Source organism: Lolium perenne, chromosome 6 (genome assembly GCF_019359855.2).
Source record: "Lolium perenne isolate Kyuss_39 chromosome 6, Kyuss_2.0, whole genome shotgun sequence".
In the NCBI taxonomy this organism is placed as follows: Eukaryota; Viridiplantae; Streptophyta; class Magnoliopsida; order Poales; family Poaceae; genus Lolium; species Lolium perenne.
The window spans coordinates 14,412,322-14,437,691 of record NC_067249.2 but is presented as its reverse complement, the minus strand read 5'-3'; the positions used below and the strand labels follow the sequence as shown (position 1 = coordinate 14,437,691).

At 45.9% G+C, this 25,370-nt stretch overlaps 2 protein-coding genes across 3 annotated transcripts; one reads left to right on the top strand and one right to left on the bottom strand.

The window, feature by feature from the left end:
* Window positions 1-1,538: 1,538 nt before the first annotated feature.
* On the bottom strand, window positions 1,539-3,454 carry LOC127310756 (putative F-box protein At1g49610; the record flags this gene model as incomplete). Its single annotated transcript, XM_071822022.1, has 5 exons — window positions 1,539-1,817; window positions 1,895-2,056; window positions 2,222-3,149; window positions 3,239-3,308; window positions 3,397-3,454. Coding segments are annotated over 5 exons (1,497 nt in total), but the record flags the coding sequence as incomplete, so codon positions are not given.
* A 1,335-nt stretch (window positions 3,455-4,789) lies between these two features.
* Window positions 4,790-8,894, top strand: LOC127308795 (autophagy protein 5). Of its 2 annotated transcripts, none has more exons than XM_051339695.1 (8): window positions 4,790-5,084; window positions 5,830-5,954; window positions 6,078-6,144; window positions 6,954-7,043; window positions 7,120-7,207; window positions 7,389-7,487; window positions 7,705-7,836; window positions 8,280-8,894. In XM_051339695.1, exons 1-8 carry the CDS (start codon window positions 4,941-4,943, stop codon window positions 8,612-8,614), a joined length of 1,080 nt encoding a protein of 359 aa, XP_051195655.1. In that variant the 5' UTR covers window positions 4,790-4,940; the 3' UTR covers window positions 8,615-8,894. The 2 variants fall into 2 exon arrangements, with proteins under 2 accessions (XP_051195655.1, XP_051195653.1); XM_051339693.1 differs by having other exon boundaries at window positions 7,389-7,526.
* The last annotated feature ends 16,476 nt before the right edge of the window (window positions 8,895-25,370 follow it).

Here is a 25,370-nt window from a genome sequence, read left to right as displayed (position 1 = left end):
AAAGCGGCAGAGGAAGGCCGAGGTTGAAGCAGAGTACGCCAAAGGAGAGGCGTCGACATGGGGGGAGAATGATGAACGGTGGTCGTGGAACCTCACAACCACCGCTTCAGAGGACACCCCGCCGAGGATGAAGATTTCGACTTCTCTGATTAATATGTGTGTGTGTCGAGTCCGTGTGTCTAGCGGGTCATGCGTCGACCCAGTGTTAAGTGCTTTGTTCGTGTGTGGGTGTAGTTTCTTTAAATGTTTTGGTTTGTGTGTGGGTCTAGTTCTTTAAGTGTTTTGGTTCCTGTGTGGGTTTAGTTTCTTTAAGTGTTTTGGTTCCTGTGTGTGGGTGTAGTTCTTTAAGTGTTTCGGTTCGTGTGTGGGTCTAGTACTTTAAGCGCTTTGGTATGTGTGTGGGTCTAGTTATTTAAGTGTTTTGTATCGTGTGTGGGTCTTAAGTTCTTAAATGTATCACTTTTCTCTCCAGTTCACCTCCGAGGGAGTTCCCCCCTATACATCCAGAATCTGCCTAAGTGTAGGAACCCCCTGTCCGAGAAGCCGGACACACCTTGGGGGGTATCCTTGGATATAAAACCATCTCAAATCACTTTTGTGCATGCCATGTGGACACACACAAGTTTTCCAGCGATTCCGACGCTCCGGTGGTCTGTATCTTGGAAAACCCTAGGGCGGGGACCCCACAGATCTACCCCTATAGCTATCTCCGTGCGAGGGTTTACCAGTGGACTTTTTTATTTGTTTTGCTTTGTTTAGGACATATGTACATTGAAACCATAGGTTGGGCATACTTTACCATAAAATGGGCTCCGTTTGAGCCATGGCGGGGGTTTCCACATACAGATCCTGGATTTTACCAAGTGGTAGCCCATTATGCGGAAATCGTCAACGCCGGGTACATCCAAGGTTAGCCAAACCTTACATCACACGTGTACATATATGTTAGGGGCAGATGCAAGTTTTCCAACAATTCTGACCCTCCGGTGATCTGTATCTTGGAAAACCCTAGGGCGGGACCCCGCAGATCTACCCCAAGGGTTAGGGTTAGGGTTATAGTTAGGGTTAGCAATGTATGTGGAAACCCTAGGGTTAGGGTTAGGGTTAGAGTTAGGGTTAGAGTTAGCGTTAGCAATGTATGTGGAAACCCTAGGGTTAGGGTTAGGGCTAGAGTTAGGGTTAGGGTTAGGGTTAGAGTTAGGCTTAAAGTTAGAGTTAGGGTTAAAGTTAGCAATGTATGCCATCTACGAATTCTTAAAAAATAGAACCATTTTTTACATAATTCATACTAGTAAATAAATAATAGAAACATAATATAAAGTAATATGAGAGAGAGAAAATAAAAATAAAATAAAAAAACCCTATATGCCGAGGGTGGCCGTCGGCATAGGGGGGCCATGCCCTATGCCGAGGGTAGCCCTCGGGGTCTGGCTGACGCCGTGAGAGGGCGGTGACGGTGCGGGTGCGAGGGGAGGTGATGGAGACCTCTACGCCGAGGGCCTGGTAGACGCCGAGGGCAGCCCTCGGCGTAGCCACCTCTACGCCGACGGCATCGGTACGCCGACGGTCGTCCTCCGGAGGTGCCCTGGCGAGGCCGTACGCCGACGGCCCCGATAAAAAGCCCTCGGCGTACGTGGTGGCCGTCGGCGTCTAGCTCCATTCCTATAGTGAATTGCATGCAGAAACTTCAAAACTTCAAGAATTCTCTCGTCAACAGCATTACACTTGACTTCGACTATTTTAAGGTGCTCAGATATTGCAGGCGGTCCTTCCATTGTCCTGTAGCTTCCTTTCATTTCAATTTTATGATCTGGTCCCTAAGGCAAGGAAAAAAAATTAACCAAGATGGATTATCGATAATAACTTTAACAGGGCAGCAATTGTCCAATCATACCTCAGAGAAAAGTTCAAGAGTGAGCTTCTCTAAAACTGGTGAGTTTTTTAGAACGCGAGCTAGTCGACCGCAGCCAGGAGCCTCACACCAGTACTCGTTTAGTAATAAAGTCTTTACGTTGCTAAATATAGGGCGGTGTTCCAAATCTCTTGCGAAAATGAACTGAAAAAAATATACATACAAAAATTAAACCAATAAAGTATTCCTTACTGAGAATGGTGTGATGATCTAAGAACCCCTAGTTGGTGGCGATGTGTAGGCAACGATGTAGATAGTGCATCACAAAAAAAAAGGGACAACATAAAGGATCTAAGAGTAGTAATTTACATTTTCAGGTTTAGATATCTGCTCCAGATGCCTGGCACTTGAGATAGCAGCCAGTAGCACATAATCGGCAGGGTAATCAGCACAAGTAGGACATGCATTATCAGCTCGACAGAGAATACCAGACATAAAATCATTGCAACAAAAATCCGCGCCTTGATTTCCAAGACTCACGCATGCCATCTCTAGCAGCAACATGTTTTCAAAAATCGGTGCAATACCAATAAGAGCATCTAGTTTTAGCGAAGCAAGGCTCGGAGCAGAAACATGGAGTCTGCTGTGCGAGTCATGGCAAAAAATGCAGCCAGTGATGCTCAGATGCTTCAGCGAGGTAGATGATATCCCAAGAAAACAGATTTTGCACTCGTGCAACTTGAAATCCTCCAACGCTGGGCAGCTAGCAAAATCAACAAAGCTGTCTTTTATTAGGGCTACACTTGCAAGGTGTACTGTTCTGAGATGCCGGGATGCAAGATGCAGGCCGTCGAGGCAGAGGTATGGACCTATGTGGTGGAAGGTGAGCGAACTAACTTTGCACATCACAGCAGAACGGATCCATAGGCTCACATAGGGCAGGTCCTCTTGCGAGAATTGGCCGAATTTGATGTCGAGAGTGTGCAGCTCGGTGCGCTTGTCACGCAGGTTGAGAAGATTGTCCACGAACTTCCAGAGGTCTCGGGCAGGCTCTGGGTCGTCTGACAGTATATCATACCATGCAGTATCTGGACTGAGGATGCGCAGGCTCGTGATGGACCTCCAGAGGTGGCGCCAGCTCCGGGCGAGCACGCACGTCCGCACGGCTTCCTGCGCCGTGAGGAGGGAGAGGATGTCCTGGAGCACGTTGTCCGGCAGGGTGCTGATGCGGTCGGCGCCGCTCACGGGCGGCGGGCTGATGAGCATTCCTTGGAACATTTGGCGGGCTTCGTCGGCGCTGCGAGGCAAGGAAAGATCAAATGACGCGACAGTGGAGGGAATCGGATGGGAGGAAGATCCGCATGCCCTGCGGCGGCGCCGCCTCACCTCATCTTGCCGCCGGCGAGCCACTCGCCACCGCCGCGAGAGTCGGGGGAGTTTCTTGTCTTAAATTCGTCTGCGCTGCGAAGCAAAAATCGATTAAACTAGATGGTGGAGTGAATCGGATGGGAGAAAGAGCTGGATGCCTTGCGGCGCTGCCTCACCTTGCCTGGCCGCCGGCAAGCCACTCGCCACCGCCACAAGAATTGGGGGATTCCTTTTATTTCAAAAAAAAATTAACATTTGGAAAATGCATTTTTCAAATGGGTTTACGTGCACCCAAGTTCAACTGGGACTTTTCCAGCAGGAGATTTACTTTACCAGGTACGCACGGGGACTAGCTGGTAGCTGCCGCCGGCTTCGCCAGGAGGGGATTTGGGAAGAACTACGGTCCAAACAAAATTTGCTGGGAATGGGTTATAATTGCAAAAAGTATCCCACCTACTTACAGACACCAATCGTTGCCACACTTTTTACATCTAACGGTTCAGAATGCCAAATCCTTCTATCACGCTTTGTCCAGATTCACCAGCCAAAAATGTCCACAATGATTATGTGGCCGTGCCTCACTTTTGTTTTTCTAAAATTGATCGATGCAAAATGGAGTATATTTTCAAATTATGCTGTTTTTTCGTGATAACCTTTCAGTTGGCTACTTTGTTTTGCTATAAGAATCTCCGTGTAAGTCGACTCCAACAATGTGATGGGGATTCAACTCATGGCAAGGTGTACACCATGCCACGAAGGACGATCTAGCGGTTGTATGCCGTCCCTTTTGTCCCATTTACCATGTACGATAGTTGTTGATATAATAATAATAAAGAAGAGAACAAGAATACCGAGTAAAAATGACTCTTAAAATTTACATTCCTCGTTAAGAGTGGTGTCTCGGAAAAATTAAAACGAGAGAAATGTGGCATGGTGGAGCTCACGAATGATGGCACCAAGGCGAAGGACCCATCGACTAAGGCCTAAAAAACATGTGACGCTCAAGGCTTCAAGTCAGACGCGCTAAAGATCAAGCCACGCTCGGAGCGGTCTAGGATAAGCTTGCGGAGATCACGGATGTGAATCTAAAACTGGACAAGAAACCAGTTGAAGATTATGTCAGAGTTCACTTGCGATGAGAAATTCGAAAAGTGAGCTTTGGCACATGAGCACCTGATTTTTTAAAATCATTTTCTTGGATTTTGAAAATTTTAGAATTAAATACCCACATACATATAAACATTCCAAAGATATGGTGAAAATTTTGGAGGAAAATCTATTGTTTTTTGAGCTATACAGAAAGACAAATATTTGCCCCTGTACAGCTACAATTTGTTTTTTTTGTAGCTGAAAGTATAATGTAATTTGGACCAAAATTTCGCACTAGTATCCAAGACATGTTATTCCTAGAATAGATTTGACGGTTTTTTTGAACACAAAAGTACAATTTTAAATATTTTAAATAAAATCTGCTTCCAAATCGGAAATTAGACTGAAATCAGCTGTTTTGGAATTCAGTTTTGCTAGTAGTACTGTATTTGGAATCTGACTCCAACAGCGTCAACTAGGAGAAAGAAACCCTTTCTTTGTCCAGCTTCAACTCCTCTGCAAGCAATCGCAGCAGCGGAAGCACAAAAGGAAGTAGATTTAGCGCCGCGCCTCTCGCCGGCGAGCTCGCTCCACCGACCGACCGACAGACCGAGTCTGCACGCCGGCGGCAATGGCGGCGTCGGCGCGAGACGTCGGCGACGCGGCGGCGTGGTCGGCGGAGGCGGCGCGGCGGGTCTGGGGCGGCGCCGTACCGCTGCACGTCCACCTCCACGACGCCGACGTCACCGCGCTCCCGCCGCCCCCGCCCTTCCTGGTAACCCCTCCGCGCCCTCTCGATCGACGGCGCGCGCCGCCCTAAGTTGACGATTCTTGCCTGATAGTCAAATCTAGCTAGGGAGTTTGCTGACGCCGAGCGCAGGGTTGTCAGATTCTTGCCTGCAGATACCACGACTACGGTCTTAGGGGTTCGTACGTCAGATTGGCTGCTGTTTTAGGGTTCGCAGACTCTCAATCAGACCCTTGCTCAAGATTCTCGAAGGTCTTCCGGACTAGTGCGAGCTCCGTCTGCTTGTCCCCAAATAAATTTCAAGAGAAAACACAGACAGACTTTGCGATGCGATTAGTTTAGCAAGGCATAATCTAGTATATTTTACATCTCTAAATTTGTTGGCTGCCGACATGCCCACACACACACAAAAACTCAATATATGTTTGATACGATGAGGATTTCTTAGATTGAAATCCAAGATGGTAGTCATATGGGAGAAAATTGCCTGTCTGTTCTGTTGGCAACTTATCTGCCTTTTGTTCTTTTTTCTTCTCCTCGAAGTGCAAAAAAATACAAGCTACACCTCTGTGCAACATGTATGCTATATTTGATTGCTTATTTATTTTGTTGTTATTTATAATATGAATATGAATGGGCGTATCTTCCTTTTCCTGCGAGTGTTCTCTGATCTCCAACTCGTTAAGAGACACGATGATTGGACTAGTATTTGCAATACTTCATTATCTTGTCATTAGTTTCAGTTTCGGAGCTTTATTTTTTCCTTGAACAGACTTTAGGGCCAAGGATTGGGTACTTGCCTCTGCTGGTGCCCATTATAAAGGCTCATTTCAGCAGCACACTCCCGCCAGGCGTTGATACCGTTTGGTTTGAATACAAAGGACTGCCATTAAAATGGTAACAATATGCTCTCGCCTACCAATATAAATGATTGTCAATTGCCTTATTGTATCTTGAGAACCTGTTGTTATTGCTCTTAGTTTTAATTGCTGACTGCTCGTTTTATGATTACACTGTTAGGTACATACCCATTGGAGTTCTTTTCGACCTTCTTTGTGCAGAGCCTGAGAGGCCATGGAATCTAATAGTAAGGCTATAATCTTGCATATTTGTTGTGAAATCTTTTGGTTTGCTGGAAATTTTTAGATGTTTGCTATCAAATATCCCTTTTTTGATCTACTTACGTAAGTTAGCGATTCAGCTCAGTGAAGAGCTAATCAGATCGGTGCAAAAAGCTTTATATGCATGCCGCGGACATTGTAGCCCTGGCTTATTGCAATACCCGTGCATCAGCACATGAAGAGCGGGAGCCTTACTAAAGTAGAAACCAGGTTTACAGTGCTTTACTCTTAACAGGGTACACTATTACACTATTTTTATTTTATTTCTAGAATAGTTAGAGTTTCTGATAACATAAGAGCTCTATGTGGTTTTCTCGGCAACATGTTCCAGTTGGCTCTATCCACAAACTTATGCATAAAGTGGAGGGGGGATTAGTACAAACCTTTTGATCATTCATGTACATTTTGTGTTAGCATCTCAGTTTAAAAAATATTAGAGATATGCTAAAGTAGAAACCAGGTTTACAGTGCTTTACTCTAACAGGGTACACCATTATTTTTATTTTATTTCTAGAATAGTTAGAGTTTCTGATAACATGAGAGCCCTAAGCGGTTTTCTCGGCAACATGTTCCAGTTGGCTCTATCCACAAACTTATGCATAAAGTTGAGGCGGGATTAGTACAAACCTTTTGATCACTCATGTACATTTTGTGTTAACATCTCAGTTTGTTGGAGATATTTATTAGAGATATGCTATTCTGCTCGAATGTGGTTTCCTCTGTTGAATGTTCCAGTTGTTTGCTGTCCCCACACAACTTATGCATGAATTTGTAGGTTCATTTTAGGGGGTATCCTGCAGAAATATTATCACCATGTGAAGGTGAAGATAGTGTGAAGTGGAGCTACAACAATTCCCTGAAAGAGGTTTGTTTCGAGAACTAGTGTCACCCAATCCCTTCTTCCCATCTCAAACAATACTGTAATCTTTTGTTTTGTACAGGCTGCCTTTATCATAACTGGGAACAGTAAGAATGTGATGAATATGTCCCAAGCTGATCAAGCTGCTATGTGGGAATCCGTAAGGAAAGGTATGCTCTCCAGAAACTATATACTTCTATAGTAGGTCTCATGAGCCTGATATGATGGTTGCTCAGAAATTGGGGCATCAGACCCTCTAACTACCAGTAGTTGACTAGTTCTACTAGCTGTTGATGATCCATTCTTTGACACATGGAATATCTTCTCTCTGACTACAAATGTATTATTCAGGTGACATGGATAGTTATATGAATATCTCCACCAGGCTTAAGCTTGGACTGTTTGAAGAGGATTGGTCAGTAGCAACTTCCTCAGCAGAGCGTCAACAAGGTTCTGATGAGCCTGAATCTCCTGGATCTGTCAGACCATGTACATTCTTTTGCATCAAATTTTTCTATGTTATTTTTATTTGAACATTTCAGGACCGGAATTTTTTCATATAATAGTTAACCGATGCGTTATATTCAAGTTATACAATAATGGATTCATGTCACGTTAAGAAATCTCTATCTGCTCTAATAGCTCTTATCGATTAATACCTGGTTAGGCAGGGTCCCTGTTCGATTATACGTGCGCAGAGTTCAAGAAGACCTTGAGTATTTAGAGGATGCAATAGCTGTCAGTGACTGGGAAAGTGTATCCTATATAAACCGGCCATTCGAGATCCGGAAGGAAGAAGGTATGTAGCTCTGTCGTGAACAATTATGTTATCGTTGAGTGCATGTACATAAATTTTGTGATACTCTATCTTGTTAATGATTGCGGTGCACACTATCATTTGCACGCGTTGAGGGTGTTCATCTGCCTCTAGCTAGAAATTGTAATTACCAAACTTGCAGCAGTGCTATGCTCTATTTTGCTTTCATCTTTTCTGCCTTTCCCCTGAAAAGTGGTACAGGGATGCAACTTAACTCTCTTCTTTGAAAAATATTTCGAGAAGGCCATTGTAAACAAGATTTTTCTTTATATTTTAATGACCCCTGAAACGTTGCAAACTACATTGCAATATATACTGTATGATGTTTCTATCAATTGTTGGCTCTTCACATCCTGTGTTTCATGAATCATGATGTTCTATGGATCTGCGACACTTAATTTTCTTCAATTCGCTCTGTTTCGCAGGTAAAAGCTACATCACCCTGGCACGTGTTTTGGAAACGTTGCTACCAGAGTTCTTCAGCTCGAAGCCCGCCGCTGACACTCAACCTGTGGAGATAGCAGACTCGCCGCCTGACGATTCAGACACCACTCCAAGGACTCCTCGTGACGGAGACCCAGCTCCAACAAGCCAGCGAGGGGCTGATTTGACCAAGAACGCCACTGAGGTGAAGCTGGTGAGGGTGCAAGGCATCGATCTCGAAAACAACATGGACGTACCGTTCCTCTGGATGGCCAACTACCTCAAGAACCCCGAATGCTACCTCCATGTCTGCGTGTATGTCGGCGCAGGAATCTGAAAACTGGGACTGTAGATGAAAGGTTAGAGATACCTTAGAGGAGTGCCTCCCGGACCTGGGATGGCCTGCTTGTCTTCTGAAAACTGGGACTGTAGATGAAAGGTTAGACATACCTTAGGGGAGTGCCTCCCGGACCTGGGATCGGTTGTCTTGTGTTCTTTGGTTAGACTATACTAAGGTGTTTTTCTTCGTTTGTACAGATGGTAAAATCCTTATCATTTCGGTATGTGGATGTAAGATCCATTGGTGATTGCTGGAAGGATGTTTGTTTTGCGATTCATGCTGAGGGAAGTTAGGAAGGAGCACTTTTCCATGCATTATAATGTTATATATATATATACACTAAAGTTATATATCAACCTCTGAAACCAGGTGCTTTATCTGTCAATCTGAAAAGCTAGTATTGGAAATTGATCCCACTAGGCCATTATCCGGCTGATTGTCAAAAAAAAGGCCATTATCTGGCTGATCAGATGATGATTTGATGGGCGGGGCAATGGGATCCTTTTCCTAAAAAAGAATTAGTCCTACAATTTTTTTTAGCGAATTGGTTGGCTGGGTCTCAATGCTGCATCCAAGGCACTGCTCCCTTGCAACCCGTCTCCCACAATGTACTGCAAGGGGTTGCTTCGCTGCTCATCCGCTCCCTCCATCGATACGTTGTAGCGTTTTCACTTAGCCAGACTCCCTTCTCCCAACCTGTTTTTCTCCATCGACATAGGCGAGGGAAACCACAAAGGTTGTGTACCGTAAAAGCAACCATGATGCAACTCGAATTTGAGATTACCCACCGAGTTGAGCCTGGGAGAGATGGTGGACCAAGTGGAACGAGTCTAAGATCGCTGGACGCGGCGCTCGAGAGGCTCTGGTGAGCATTTGTTGCTGGTTGTCAACACCCGGATTTTTAAGTCCGAATGCCTATTATGTCATACATCGCAATCCCAGGAATATTGTTGTTGCGAGGCATAATAGTTAAGTACCACAGTCATCATTCATTACAAACCATAAATCTTACAAATTGGAATCACATGATCCATATTACACGAATAGTTGATCTATTGATCAACGAACAAACACAAATTCATAGTTCAACATAGCGGAAGCGTAAGATACAAGGACTCTCGAGTCCACAGGCCAACGCTTGACGTCGGAAGGCGCTTAGTTGTCGTAGGCGTCCTGCTGGTCATCTCCTTGTTCATCTTCATACTCTGGCCATTTGAATAGCCAGGGACAAAGCCGTGAGTACGTTGAGTACTCGCAAACTCAAACTAATGTAAGTGCTAGACAATCTAGTAGGGTTTGCTAAGCTCTAGTTTATTTGCATAAAGCCAGTTTTGGTTCACAAAGTTTTGAGAAAAGCTTACTCAAGTGCTAACTAACTCAAGTGGGAACATTAGTGTCATTCCCACCATTCAAGTGGTGATTTCAATTCAATCCACCACAAATCATTTCACCAACATCATTTTCAAAGATATGACATCGGAAACTGTATGGCCTTTCCAACCGTCCGTAACCGTGGACGCGGCTATTCGAATAGGTTTACACTCTGCAGAGGTTGCACACTTGTGCCACAACATTTGATTTCATCCGTCGGGATTTCCCCGAATAATCGTAACACAGTACGCGGATCATCAACCATAACCTTTCACTTACGAACCCTAGTATGAGCACCTCTCCCCATGAGCTTGGCCTCCCAGTGAAGACAGTCAACAGCACTGGAACCGCCTGAGGCTTGGGCCGGACATTCACCTCATTTCGCATCATATCGTATCGTTTCTTTTGTGGTAGAGGCAGCTTTCGGCATAACCCCGATGACGCTTGTTTAGAGGGAACCCATACTAAGACGCATAAACTTCCAGTTAAGCCCTACCCATAATCAGGTATTGTGGGGGTACTTGAGAATTGGAAAGGTATCGCATTCAAACCAACATCATGTTTTATCAAAAATCACCATCTTCTCTTGGTCATATTCACCTTCAAAAATCATTCAATGGAATGCATCTTCATTCCAAGGTTTCAAAATCCTTTCAAAATCACAAAGTTCCCATCTAGAGTAGTCAAGTTTAGTTCATTAGCACTAGCTCTAATTCATGAGGGGTGCTATCTTGCTTTGCTTGGAAGGGACTAACTCACTACTCTAATAACCAACTTGTATTTTGACCAAAGTTAACTATAAAAGTAAATCTTTTAGAAAACAAGTAAAAACTTGTAACGCAAAAACTTGGGATAGGTTCATATAAGAAAAGGTAAGCACATGGTGCCTTGCCCCAAGAGGCTTTGCACTTTGCAAGGGTAAAAGCTTGCATAGTAATTTAGCTTGCCTTGGTAGTTCTCAAACTGTTCCTCCTCCTCCTCCTGGTAGCAACCTTCTTCTTCGGCGTACTCTCCGGTGCTACCGTCTAAATGTGAATACGAGTATAATTACTCACTAATTCAATGGCTATTCCACACATCACAAATAAACACACAAACTACCCTATGCACACACATAAATAAACTAGGGTGCATGGGTGGTGGGATTTAAATAGGATTTGTATTCCACATGTAAATGATAGTTTCAATAGGGTTCTTGAGAAATAATTTCCTCTCATTGAAATCTTCTTAAGATTTAATTTCCCCACAATCATGGATGAACTCATCTTGACCTAAGTCAAATGTTCATCATCATCATCATTTGAGAAAATGATTTAAATGAGGTGAAACACCTCATACCATTTAATTTACACTATATTTGATTTAAATCTCAAGAAATTCATATAGGAGATTTTGGAACCAGGGGTCCAAACATCCCATGAATTCATGTGAGACAAGTTTAAATGAAGTATAAGACTTCACACAATTTAACTTTAATAGTTTTGGACAATATCAACTAGTTAAACTAGTCAAAATATCCATTCATTCAACCATGGCATGATCATGCAAAGTGACCACACCATTTTATTGCATAAACAATTAGTGTAAGTCAAATGTGAGCTATTAGAGTTGGAATTAACCTAATATATATTTTGGTTGATTTTTAATAATTATTTGAATAGGGAAAAGTCCCTGTCTTGTTATTTTTGTCCAATTAATTCTACAAAGAAATTGACCATGAGGCCAGTGGCATTGGATAGAGAATTTCAGTGGCTTTCTAACCATATCAAATTCACTAAATTTGGTTTAGCCAATTTGAAACTATTTAATTTCAAAGTTGGTGCAGTATTGGATTGTTTGGAAAATGTTTAAAACGAATTTGAATTAAACAGGCCGGCGGGAAACCAACGTGGGCCGAAACTGTTTAAACAGAGAAAAACGGCCCAGCAGCGCATCCAGTGCGCGCGGGCCTGCTGACAGGGTGGGGTCCGCCTGTCAGCCTCCGTTAAAACCCGAAACGGTACGGGGCGACGTGGAGCGTAGGATTAGAGGGTAGATCGACGGCTCAGAGCCATCGTCTTCTCCGGCGAGAAAGGGTTGCGGGCACGGCGGCGCTAGGGGGTGGGAGAGCTAACCAGGGCTCCCGCGGTGGCTGGCAGTGTGCGTGATGTCGATGTGGACGACGGCGAAGCTCCTGGCACCGGCGGCGTCTCCTGGATCGGCTCCAATCGACGGCGGCGAGGTGCGGTACTGGCGGGCTCCGATCTTCAAATTGGAGCAGCTCCGGCGACAATCGAGCGAGTGGTTGGGTGGGGGAGAAGCAGTAGAGGATGGTGAACGAGATGGTGTGCTCAGCTTCGTCCAAGGAACTCCGTATTTATAGATGGCCAAGGGTGCGACGTGGCCGTGATGAAGTCGACCGAGGTGCGGCGATTCCGGCGAGGTGTTGGGCTAGGCAAGGGTGCTACGGTGTTCTCCTCGTCCAGGCGAATCTGTAGGTGGCGATGGCGCGGTCGGGCGGCGTCTGTGGGCGAGGCATTGCTTCCGTGTCTGCCGTGCTGGTCGCGGGATCGCGTCGTCGTCTCCGGCGGCGGCGGGCACGGGTCGTGTCTGGGCGCGTGTCTGGCGACGTCCTGGTGGCGAGTGCGTGCTCAACGGCTAGTCAGGGAGGCCAGGGCGTGCTCGTGGTGATGGCGCGGCGCGTGGCCAGTGTGTGCCCGCGGCGTGCACACGCGCGACGTGGGCGGCGTCCAGGGCGCCATGGACGCGTGCTGGTCTTGGCGTTGTCGAGCTCCTCCTCGACCAGGGCTGGGCTAGGGTGGCGTAGGAGAGGCGGTGGCATGCTGTGGCGCAGGGGCCAGGGTTGGGGAAGCAAGGGGAGAGGGGGTGGTGCGGCATGGCCGGCATGTGGCCGGCATGGCCATGCCATGCTTGCTCTCTCTCCCTCCTTAGCTCCACTATGTTTCATTTAGGGTTTAAGGGGACCAGGGAACATTGTAGGATAGCTTTGGTTTAAATTTGGTGAGGTAGATCACTATTTGCAATAGTTGCAAATAGTGCCCAATTTTGGAAAATGCAAAATTATCCAAATTGGAAAAAGTTCAAAAGGTGAAAGTTTGTGATATGTGAAGGTTGAGATAAGTTGTAATTGACCAGAGATGAATTGAGGTGGTGGTGGAAAAATTAGATTTCAAAATTTGGCCAAAATGGCTAAGTGGAGATTGTTGATCTTAATATAAAGTTGCAACTTTGGATGAGCATAGCTAGTGATCAAAGATGAATTTGGCAGGGTGGTCTTCATCAAAGTTGTTCACCTTGATGTTGACTTTGAAATGGTGCAAAGAGTTAGCAAAGATTGGTTTGGGAAAATTGAATTGCAGGGGCTCAAAGTGGTGATCAGACTAAAATTGGCAGATTTGGTCATCATCACATGTGAGTGGGAAAAGTGTTTGAAATTCATTTGAATTGTGAAACCTTGGTTCCAAAAGTTGTAATAAGTGTTTAATAACATTATCCAACTATTAGTGAAGACCAAATAGGTCTAGGGTCAAAATTTATAAAAATGCCATAGGGCATATGTGAAGGTTTTTAGGGTTTTGTATTTTATGGATTTTCTCCTTCTTTGATTTTATTTGGTTGGTGATCTTCACAGGATCACTCTAGGGTTTTAGAGCCCATCTAAATACAAGTAAAACAATCATCATGGCATATCACTCAAATGCACAAGTCCTATGCATGGTACTATATGCAAAAGAAAAGTTTTTGTTGGTTTGAAATTTTGCTTTCTGGAATTCTCTAACTTTCTTTTTCATTGAAATTTGGGGTGTTACAAACCCTTCCCCCTTACAAAAGATCTCGTCCCGAGATCAAAAGAAAGTTAGGTACTAAAGAGATCTGGGTACTCCTTCTTCATGAAGTCTTCGCGTTCCCAGGTGGCTTCATCCTCGGTATGATTGCTCCATTGGATCTTCAGAAACTTGATGCTTCGGGTGCGGGTGGTTCTGTATGCTTCTTCTAATATGCGAATCGGCACTTCGCGGTAAGTCAGATCCTGGTTGATATCCACCGATCTGTGATCGATGTTCTTGAACACTTCGGTCTTCTCAGGGACTTCAAGACATTTCCGGAGAAGTGAGATGTGAAAAACGTCGTGCACAGCCGACATTTCTTCAGGCAACTCCAGTTGATAAGATACTTCACCTCGGCGGCTGAGGACTTGGAAAGGTCCCACATAGCGAGCTGCAAGCTTTCCTTTCAGCTGAAACCTTTGCATCCCTTTCAAGGGGGATACTTTGAGATATACGAAATCTCCGATCTCAAAGGTCATCTCCCGACGTCTCTTGTCGGCGTAGCTCTTCTGTCTGGATTGAGCAGTCTTGAGGTACTCTCGGATCTTGTGAACCTTCTCTTCGGCTTCACGAAGAACATCTGGGCCGAAAACTTGACTCTCTCCGACTTCTGACCAGTTCAGGGGGGTACGGCACTTCCTTCCGTACAAGGCTTCAAAGGGGGCCATCTGCAGGCTGGCTTGGTAACTATTGTTGTAGGAGAATTCTGCGTAAGGTAGGCAGTCTTCCCATTTGGATCCGTATTCCAGTACGCATGCTCTAAGCATGTCTTCCAGTATCTGGTTTACTCTCTCAGTCTGTCCGTCGGTCTGAGGGTGATAGGCAGTGCTGAAATTTAGGCGAGTGCCTAGTCCTTCATGCACCTTCTCGCGTAACCTTGAGGTAAACTGTGATCCTCTGTCTGACACTATCGATTTGGGGGTTCCGTGCAAGGCGACTATTCTGGAGATGTAGAGTTCAGCTAACTTGGGGCCTTGATAGGTGGTTTTGACGGCGATGAAATGGGTGACTTTGGTCAATCTATCGACCACTACCCATATGGAATCATTGCCTTTGCTAGATTTGGGCAGTCCGGTGATAAAGTCCATTCCTACGGAGTCCCATTTCCATTCTGGAATCTGAAGGGGTTGCAACAGTCCAGCGGGTCTTTGGTGTTCTGCCTTGACTCTCTGACAGATGTCACACTTAGCGATATAGCTACCGATCTCTCTCTTCATTCCGTGCCACCAAAATTGTTCCTTTAGGTCCTGGTACATCTTGGTACCTCCGGGGTGGATGGAGTAAAGGGTGTCATGGGCTTCTTGCAGGATGACTTGCTTCAAGTCAGAGTCCGATGGTACGCAGAGACGTTCTTTGTACCAAAGCACTCCGGCTTCGCCAATGGTGAATCCGGGGGCTTTTCCTGCGGCTATCTGTTTCTTGATTCCGTCAATGCTAGCGTTGTCTTTCCGGGGCTTCCTTGATCTGACCAACCAAGGTGGGTTGCGGTTCTATGCTAGCTAGGAATCCTTCACTAACGAGTTCAAGTCTGAACTGTTCAAACTCTTGGTGCAACCGGGCTGTTCGGTTGCGAGCATGGAGTTCAACTGCACGGCAGCCGACTCAAAGCATCCGCTACCACATTGGCCTTGCCGGGGTGGTAGTGAATCTCCATGTCGTAATCCTTGATCAATTCGATCCATCGGCGTTGTCTCATGTTCAACTCTTTCTGGGTGAAAATGTATTTGAGGCTTTTGTGGTCGGAGTAGATCTCGCATCGATTACCCATGAGGTAATGACGCCAAACTTTCAAGGCTAAGACCACGGCTGCAAGCTCGAGGTCGTGGGTTGGGTAGTTCTGCTCATGTTGCTTGAGTTGCCTAGAAAGGTAGGATACAACCTTTCCTTCTTGCATAAGCACGCATCCAAGTCCAGTCTTGGAGGCGTCGCAATATACGTCAAAGGGCTTTGCGATATCTGGCATGATCAGGATTGGGGCGGTTGTCAGTCTACTCTTGAGCTGTTGAAAGCTCTCTTCACACTTGTCGGTCCACTCAAACTTTCTGTCCTTTTTCAGCAGTTGGGTCATTGGTCGAGCGATGCTCGAGAAACCTTCGACAAATCTGCGGTAATATCCGGCTAATCCAAGAAAAGCACGGACCTCAGTTTGTGTGGTTGGGGCTTTCCATTCCATAACAGTTTTGATCTTGGCGGGATCTACGGCAATTCCTCCTGCAGACAAGATGTGTCCGAGGAATCCAACTTCTTCCAGCCAAAACTCACACTTGCTAAACTTGGCGTACAACTGGTGCTGTCTAAGGGTTTCTAGAACAATCTCCAAATGTTGTTCATGTTCCTCTTCGGACTTGGAGTAGACCAGAATGTCATCGATGAAAACAACGACAAATTTGTCCAAGAAGTTCATGAAGATCTTGTTCATGAGATTCATGAAATAAGCGGGGGCATTGGTCAATCCAAACGACATGACGTTGTACTCATACAACCCATATCTGGTGGTAAAGGCAGTTTTTGGAATGTCGGTGGCTCGGATCTTCAGTTGATGGTATCCAGTTCTAAGATCAATCTTCGAGAAAACTCGGGATCCGGTGAGTTGGTCAAACAAGTCTTCGATCTTGGGTAAGGGGTATTTGTTTTTGATGGTGACATCGTTAAGCTTACGATAGTCTGTGCATAAACGATTTGCACCATCCTTCTTGTCAACAAACAAGACGGGGGATCTCCAGGGGGATGCACTTGGTCTAATCAAACCTTTGGCTAACATGTCATCTATTTGCTTCTTCAGCTCCACAAGCTCGGCTGCGTTCATGCTGTAGGCTCTCTGGGCGATGGGTCCAGTTCCGGGTATTAACTCGATGATAAACTCGATATCCCGGTCCGGGGGCATACCGGGTAGATCATCTGGAAACACATCAGGGTAGCGACAAACGACCCTGATTTGATCCAGAGTTGGCTTGGATACACTTTGGTTGCAGGTAAATTTTCTGGGTAGTTTTTCAGAGACGTGCTCAACTACGATACCGGTGCTGCTAGTCATGGTTATGGCTTTCTTGGCGCAGTCTATCAACCCATTGTGCTTGGACATCCAGTCCATTCCTAGGACAACTTCCAAACCTTTGGTTCCAAGTATGATGAGATTTGCAAAGAAATCTACATCATGGATTTTGATTGGCACATTTTTGCAAAATTTTCTGGCTTTGGTGGTTGATCCGGGGATTTGAACTATCATAACATGCTTCAAACTGAGGGGTTGAATTTTACTTGTTGATGCAAAATCTTCGGTGACAAAGGAATGCGATGCTCCGGAATCAAACAACACTCTAGCAGGGGTGTGGTTGACAGAAAACATACCCAGCACAACATCTGGTGCTTCCTGGGCTTCTTCGGCGTTCATGTGGTAGAGGCGGCCGTTGCGGTTGTTGGGGTTGTTGGGGACGAACTTCTTGCCGGTGGAGACACGGCGTTGCTGCTGAGCAGGGGCAGCGGTGTTGCCGGCGAGCTTGGCAAGACGCTTGGGACACTCGTTGGAGTAGTGCCCCACTACACCACACTCATAACAAGTGATAGTGCTCTTGTCCTGCTTGTTCGCAACGGGGATGGCATTGCTCCCGGTTCTGGGGTTGGTGTTGGTGTTGGTGTTGTTGGTGTTAGGGGCTCGGGGTGGAGCGCGGTTGTAGTTGTTGTTGTTGTAGTTGTTGTTGTAGCCTCCTGGCTTGGAGTTTCCTCCACTCCGGTTCTGATAACTGGGGCGAGAGTTCTGCATCGGGGGTTTGTTGTGTCTCGGAGTGAAACCTCCGCTTGAGCTAGGGCGAAACTTTTGGGGGTGGCTTGATCCACTCTGACTTGCCATGCGGCGCTTGCGGTTCTCATTGGCTTGGTTTAACTTGCCCTCCATCTGGATGGCGGAGTCAACAAGGGCTTCGAGGTCGGCGAAGGGGATGTTGACGAGGACAGTCTGCATCTCATCATGCAGTCCGTTCAGGAATCTCTCCTTCCTCTTCTCAACGGTGTCAGTCTCATCAGGTGCATACCTTGACAAGGTGAGAAACTTGTCGCGGTACTCAACCACCGTCATGCGACCTTGTTTCAGTTCACGGAACTCATCCCTCATCTTCTTGATAAGACCCGGGGGTACATGGTACTTGCTGAACTTGAGTTTGAAATCCTCCCAAGTCATGAATTGACCTCCGTTCATGGCACGGGTACTTGTCCACCAAGCGCGAGCTGGTCCAGCGAGATAGTGAGTGGCGAACAACACCTTCTCGTTGGCTTCCACTCCAGCTACTTCCAGATTGTTCTCCATAGTCTGGAGCCAATCGTCGGCGTCGAGGGGCTCCTCGGTCTTGCTAAACACCGGAGGGTTGGTGTTCTGGAAGTTCTTGAGCTTGGATCCGGGGTGGTCATGATTTCCATGGCCTTGGTTGGCGATGTTCTGCAGGGCGATGATGTTGGCTTGTCGCTCGGCTCTCTCGGTTTCCCGGTCTGCAAGCAGGGTTTGCAGAAGTTGCATCATCGCGTCATTGGTGCGATTCGGAGGGGCCATCTGAAGATATAGAAGATCATGAGATAAGAGGGAACATTCTATGGTTCATTTTGGGTTAAGTTTGAAAAACCTTTGACAACTTGTAAACTTTTCATGACAAACATAACATTCATTCATTCATGCAATACATAGTACAAACTACACATACTCCAATGGTTTTAAGAACCATTCTCATGCTACGATACAAAGGACGGGATACAACTCACGCCTACTATAAGTGAAACTAGTGCAACTACTCCTCATCATCGATATCAATCGGGACGTAGTCATCCTGTCCGGCCTCCAGGAACTCGTAGTCCTCCTCCTCGGTGTTCTCGTCCTCCTCAAAGTCATCGTCCTAGCTCAGAAAGGCGTCTCCTCCCTGAATGTCGATGCCTTCATCGTCATCCTCCATCTGAAGAATCTGATCCTCCTGGGCCTTGATAGTGGCCTCAAGTGACGCGATCCGGTCGCGAAGGCGGCGAATCGTAGCGTCCTTCTTGGCACGCTGCTGGCGAAGGCTTCTACGGTCGTTGTTGAGTAGCTTGATCGCCTCACCCTGCTCGATGATGTGAGCATGGGTCTGGTTCGCGTAAGCGCGAGAGGCGTCGAGGTCCCTCTGAGTCTGGTAGAGCATGAAGTCCAAGTGATCCACATGGTGCCTCAACTGGGGGTGGAGTGGCACATCCATGGGTCTTCCGTCAGAGTTACGCCTTGCGAGATGCGCAAAGCGTTCCTCACGAAGGGCTTCTGCATTCTGTCCGCACAGACGAGCAAGTGCTTCCTGAAGAGCACGTGCAAGCCCGTCGAGCCAGTTGCTTTCCCTGAAAGAGAAAAGGATCCTCTCCGAGGTGGGAGGCTCCAGCTTGCCCCTCAAATCGGCAGTGATAATCCACCGCAGTTCCTCTCTGGCTGGTCGTCCACCTGAATCCCGTGAAACTCGGGGTGTGGGCGGCCAAGGTGATCCGACAGGGAGTCGAGGTCATGCTCGAAGATCAAGCTTCCTCCGTTCCCAAGCTGATAAAACTTGGTGTTGAGGGGTTCATTCGGCTCCATCTGAAAGAGAATTGGATGAGTAAGTTAGAGAGTGCAAAGTGTGGCAAAATTTTAAGTTGATTCAACAAGATAGACATGATTCATCACATTTTGGCAAAGTCTCAAAGACAAGAGTGTAGTAAATTTTCACAAATAACTTCTTTCATTTGATTTCAAAGTTAAATTTTTCAGAACGCCCATTCTAACTAAGGTCTTCTAAGGTCAAACAATGGCTCTGATACCAACTTGTCAACACCCGGATTTTTAAGTCCGAATGCCTATTATGTCATACATCGCAATCCCAGGAATATTGTTGTTGCGAGGCATAATAGTTAAGTACCACAGTCATCATTCATTACAAACCATAAATCTTACAAATTGGAATCACATGATCCATATTACACGAATAGTTGATCTATTGATCAACGAACAAACACAAATTCATAGTTCAACATAGCGGAAGCGTAAGATACAAGGACTCTCGAGTCCACAGGCCAACGCTTGACGTCGGAAGGCGCTTAGTTGTCGTAGGCGTCCTGCTGGTCATCTCCTTGTTCATCTTCATACTCTGGCCATTTGAATAGCCAGGGACAAAGCCGTGAGTACGTTGAGTACTCGCAAACTCAAACTAATGTAAGTGCTAGACAATCTAGTAGGGTTTGCTAAGCTCTAGTTTATTTGCATAAAGCCAGTTTTGGTTCACAAAGTTTTGAGAAAAGCTTACTCAAGTGCTAACTAACTCAAGTGGGAACATTAGTGTCATTCCCACCATTCAAGTGGTGATTTCAATTCAATCCACCACAAATCATTTCACCAACATCATTTTCAAAGATATGACATCGGAAACTGTATGGCCTTTCCAACCGTCCGTAACCGTGGACGCGGCTATTCGAATAGGTTTACACTCGCAGAGGTTGCACACTTGTGCCACAACATTTGATTTCATCCGTCGGGATTTCCCGAATAATCGTAACACAAGACGCGGATCATCAACCATAACCTTTCACTTACGAACCCTAGTATGAGCACCTCTCCCCATGAGCTTGGCCTCCCGCTGAAGACGATCGGTCGGCACAGGGAGCGCACGAGGCTTGGGCCGGACATTCACCTCATTTCGCATCATATCGTATCGTTTCTTTTGTGGTAGAGGCAGCTTTCGCATAACCCCGATGACGCTTGTTTAGAGGGAACCCATACTAAGACGCATAAACTTCCAGTTAAGCCCTACCCATAATCAGGTATTGTGGGGGTACTTGAGAATTGGAAAGGTATCGCATTCAAACCAACATCATGTTTTATCAAAAATCACCATCTTCTCTTGGTCATATTCACCTTCAAAAATCATTCAATGGAATGCATCTTCATTCCAAGGTTTCAAAATCCTTTCAAAATCACAAAGTTCCCATCTAGAGTAGTCAAGTTTAGTTCATTAGCACTAGCTCTAATTCATGAGGGGTGCTATCTTGCTTTGCTTGGAAGGGACTAACTCACTACTCTAATAACCAACTTGTATTTTGACCAAAGTTAACTATAAAAGTAAATCTTTTAGAAAACAAGTAAAAACTTGTAACGCAAAAACTTGGGATAGGTTCATATAAGAAAAGGTAAGCACATGGTGCCTTGCCCCAAGAGGCTTTGCACTTTGCAAGGGTAAAAGCTTGCATAGTAATTTAGCTTGCCTTGGTAGTTCTCAAACTGTTCCTCCTCCTCCTCCTGGTAGCAACCTTCTTCTTCGGCGTACTCTCCGGTGCTACCGTCTAAATGTGAATACGAGTATAATTACTCACTAATTCAATGGCTATTCCACACATCACAAATAAACACACAAACTACCCTATGCACACACATAAATAAACTAGGGTGCATGGGTGGTGGGATTTAAATAGGATTTGTATTCCACATGTAAATGATAGTTTCCATAGGGTTCTTGAGAAATAATTTCCTCTCATTGAAATCTTCTTAAGATTTAATTTCCCCACAATCATGGATGAACTCATCTTGACCTAAGTCAAATGTTCATCATCATCATCATTTGAGAAAATGATTTAAATGAGGTGAAACACCTCATACCATTTAATTTACACTATATTTGATTTAAATCTCAAGAAATTCATATAGGAGATTTTGGAACCAGGGGTCCAAACATCCCATGAATTCATGTGAGACAAGTTTAAATGAAGTATAAGACTTCACACAATTTAACTTTAATAGTTTTGGACAATATCAACTAGTTAAACTAGTCAAAATATCCATTCATTCAACCATGGCATGATCATGCAAAGTGACCACACCATTTTATTGCATAAACAATTAGTGTAAGTCAAATGTGAGCTATTAGAGTTGGAATTAACCTAATATATATTTTGGTTGATTTTTAATAATTATTTGAATAGGGAAAAGTCCCTGTCTTGTTATTTTTGTCCAATTAATTCTACAAAGAAATTGACCATGAGGCCAGTGGCATTGGATAGAGAATTTCAGTGGCTTTCTAACCATATCAAATTCACTAAATTTGGTTTAGCCAATTTGAAACTATTTAATTTCAAAGTTGGTGCAGTATTGGATTGTTTGGAAAATGTTTAAAACGAATTTGAATTAAACAAAGCCGGCGGGAAACCAACGTGGGCCGAAACTGTTTAAACAGAGAAAAACGGCCCAGCAGCGCATCCAGTGCGCGCGGGCCTGCTGACAGGGTGGGGTCCGCCTGTCAGCCTCCGTTAAAACCCGAAACGGTACGGGGCGACGTGGAGCGTAGGATTAGAGGGTAGATCGACGGCTCAGAGCCATCGTCTTCTCCGGCGAGAAAGGGTTGCGGGCACGGCGGCGCTAGGGGGTGGGAGAGCTAACCAGGGCTCCCGCGGTGGCTGGCAGTGTGCGTGATGTCGATGTGGACGACGGCGAAGCTCCTGGCACCGGCGGCGTCTCCTGGATCGGCTCCAATCGACGGCGGCGAGGTGCGGTGCGGCGGGCTCCGATCTTCAAATTGGAGCAGCTCCGGCGACAATCGAGCGAGTGGTTGGGTGGGGGAGAAGCAGTGGAGGATGGTGAACGAGATGGTGTGCTCAGCTTCGTCCAAGGAACTCCGTATTTATAGATGGCCAAGGGTGCGACGTGGCCGTGATGAAGTCGACCGAGGTGCGGCGATTCCGGCGAGGTGTTGGGCTAGGCAAGGGTGCTACGGTGTTCTCCTCGTCTGTGCGAATACTGTAGGTGGCGATGGCGCGGTCGGGCGGCGTACGTGGGCGAGGCATTGCTTCCGTGTCCGCCGTGCTGGTCGCGGGATCGCGTCGTCGTCTCCGGCGGCGGCGGGCACGGGTCGTGTCCGGGCGCGTGTCCGGCGACGTCCCGGTGGCGAGTGCGTGCTCAACGGCTAGTCAGGGAGGCCAGGGCGTGCTCGTGGTGATGGCGCGGCGCGTGGCCAGTGTGTGCCCGCGGCGTGCACACGCGCGACGTGGGCGGCGTCCAGGGCGCCATGGACGCGTGCTGGTCTCGGCGTTGTCGAGCTCCTCCTCGACCAGGGCTGGGCTAGGGTGGCGTAGGAGAGGCGGTGGCATGCTGTGGCGCAGGGGCCAGGGTTGGGGAAGCAAGGGGAGAGGGGGTGGTGCGGCATGGCCGGCATGTGGCCGGCATGGCCATGCCATGCTTGCTCTCTCTCCCTCCTTAGCTCCACTATGTTTCATTTAGGGTTTAAGGGGACCAGGGAACATTGTAGGATAGCTTTGGTTTAAATTTGGTGAGGTAGATCACTATTTGCAATAGTTGCAAATAGTGCCCAATTTTGGAAAATGCAAAATTATCCAAATTGGAAAAAGTTCAAAAGGTGAAAGTTTGTGATATGTGAAGGTTGAGATAAGTTGTAATTGACCAGAGATGAATTGAGGTGGTGGTGGAAAAATTAGATTTCAAAATTTGGCCAAAATGGCTAAGTGGAGATTGTTGATCTTAATATAAAGTTGCAACTTTGGATGAGCATAGCTAGTGATCAAAGATGAATTTGGCAGGGTGGTCTTCATCAAAGTTGTTCACCTTGATGTTGACTTTGAAATGGTGCAAAGAGTTAGCAAAGATTGGTTTGGGAAAATTGAATTGCAGGGGCTCAAAGTGGTGATCAGACTAAAATTGGCAGATTTGGTCATCATCACATGTGAGTGGGAAAAGTGTTTGAAATTCATTTGAATTGTGAAACCTTGGTTCCAAAAGTTGTAATAAGTGTTTAATAACATTATCCAACTATTAGTGAAGACCAAATAGGTCTAGGGTCAAAATTTATAAAAATGCCATAGGGCATATGTGAAGGTTTTTAGGGTTTTGTATTTTATGGATTTTCTCCTTCTTTGATTTTATTTGGTTGGTGATCTTCACAGGATCACTCTAGGGTTTTAGAGCCCATCTAAATACAAGTAAAACAATCATCATGGCATATCACTCAAATGCACAAGTCCTATGCATGGTACTATATGCAAAAGAAAAGTTTTTGTTGGTTTGAAATTTTGCTTTCTGGAATTCTCTAACTTTCTTTTTCATTGAAATTTGGGGTGTTACACTGGTGAGCTCGGCCAGCGAGATCCGGGTCTAGAGATGAAGATCTTTGATTTTCAATGTCCCAAATGTATTTTTTGACATGTTGCAACTTTATGTTTGTGTTGTTGCAAACACACGGACATGAGGTAGCAACGTTTCCTAGTGTATGTTGCAAATGTTGCCTTCTTGGTGTATTCTTTGTGAGCGAGTTTTGTCGGTGAGCTCGACGGTGAGATCCGGGGTCTATAGAAAAAGATCTTTGATTTTTGCCGCATATGTATTTTTTGACATGTTGCACTCTATGTGTGTTTTGCTGCGAACACCCTGACGTGAGGCAGCAATGATTCTTGGTGTATGTTTGTAATGTTGCCTTCGTGGTGTATTCTTGGTGAGCCGGCTTTGTCGCTAGTGAGCTCGGACGGCGAGATCCGAAATCTGGAGACGAAGGTCTTTGATTTTTGATGCTGCATATGTATTTTTTGACATGTTGCAATTGTGTGTGTTTTGCTGCAAACACACGGATGTGAGGCAGCAATGATTCTTGGTGTACATTGCAAATGTTGCCTTCATGCTGTTTTTTTGGGCTGCCACAAGCATTGAAATCCATGCTGCATACATGTGGTGATTTTTGGCTTTGACCAATGGAGATTTGTTGCACCAACATTTTTTTTGCTGCATTGGTATTATATTATTGTGATTGGTATGCCCTTGTTGGAAGAAATGTGTGATGATGTTGCAAAAGTTAGTGACCCAACTGTTCGTATCCCACAAGTTTTTCCCTCGCACAAACGATGCCTAGCAAAATAAAAATAAGAATATATCTAGGAAAGACCTTAGCATGAGGCTAAGATCTTCTTTCGTCACAGCCCGACAAAGTTGGCCAATAAGTCGGACCCTCATCACCCTTACGTGAATCCACGATGGCTTCCCTCGTCCACGCCACTCCTACGTCACCAAGGGCAGTTGCGCGATAGGACAATTCAACCACGTAAGGGTGACGCTTGGTCACGTAAGGGTGACGAAAAAGGAGAGCGCACCTACATCAGTTCCTAACATCCCGAACTCCCATGTATGTGCTTGTACCACGGAGTTCGACCTTCACTGTGACACCGGAACAATGCGCGGCAAGTCCAGGTGTACGGAAAGTGTTCTCATAGTGGAGTCCCCCGCGTCGTACAAAGAAAGATGTGGACCATTCTCCTTCAGAGAATGTGCCACCCCCTCTAAGTATAAATAGGCACCTCTCCCAAGGGGAGAGGACCAAGCCAAGCCAATCCAAGCACACGCTAGAGAAAAACCAGACCCAGAAACTACAAACCTAAGGAACCATGGAGAACTAAGCCCAGTTCCTCCCTCTCCCGCACTCGGAGATAACGAGGCGATGCGATCTTTTCGACCAGCCATACACTGTTCTTACCCAATTGGGGAGAACAGGCGCCAACCGACTTTCCACCAGAAGCCGGCACCACCTTACATTTTA

Coding starts and splice junctions, on each gene's coding strand:
- LOC127308795 (XM_051339693.1), top strand. CDS start 4,941: ATGGCGGCGTCGGCGCGAGACGTCGGCGACGCGGCGGCGTGGTCGGCG. Junction 7,527..7,704: donor TCCTGGATCTGTCAGACCAT/GTACATTCTTTT, acceptor ATACCTGGTTAG/GCAGGGTCCCTGTTCGATTA. Junction 7,837..8,279: donor CGAGATCCGGAAGGAAGAAG/GTATGTAGCTCT, acceptor TCTGTTTCGCAG/GTAAAAGCTACATCACCCTG.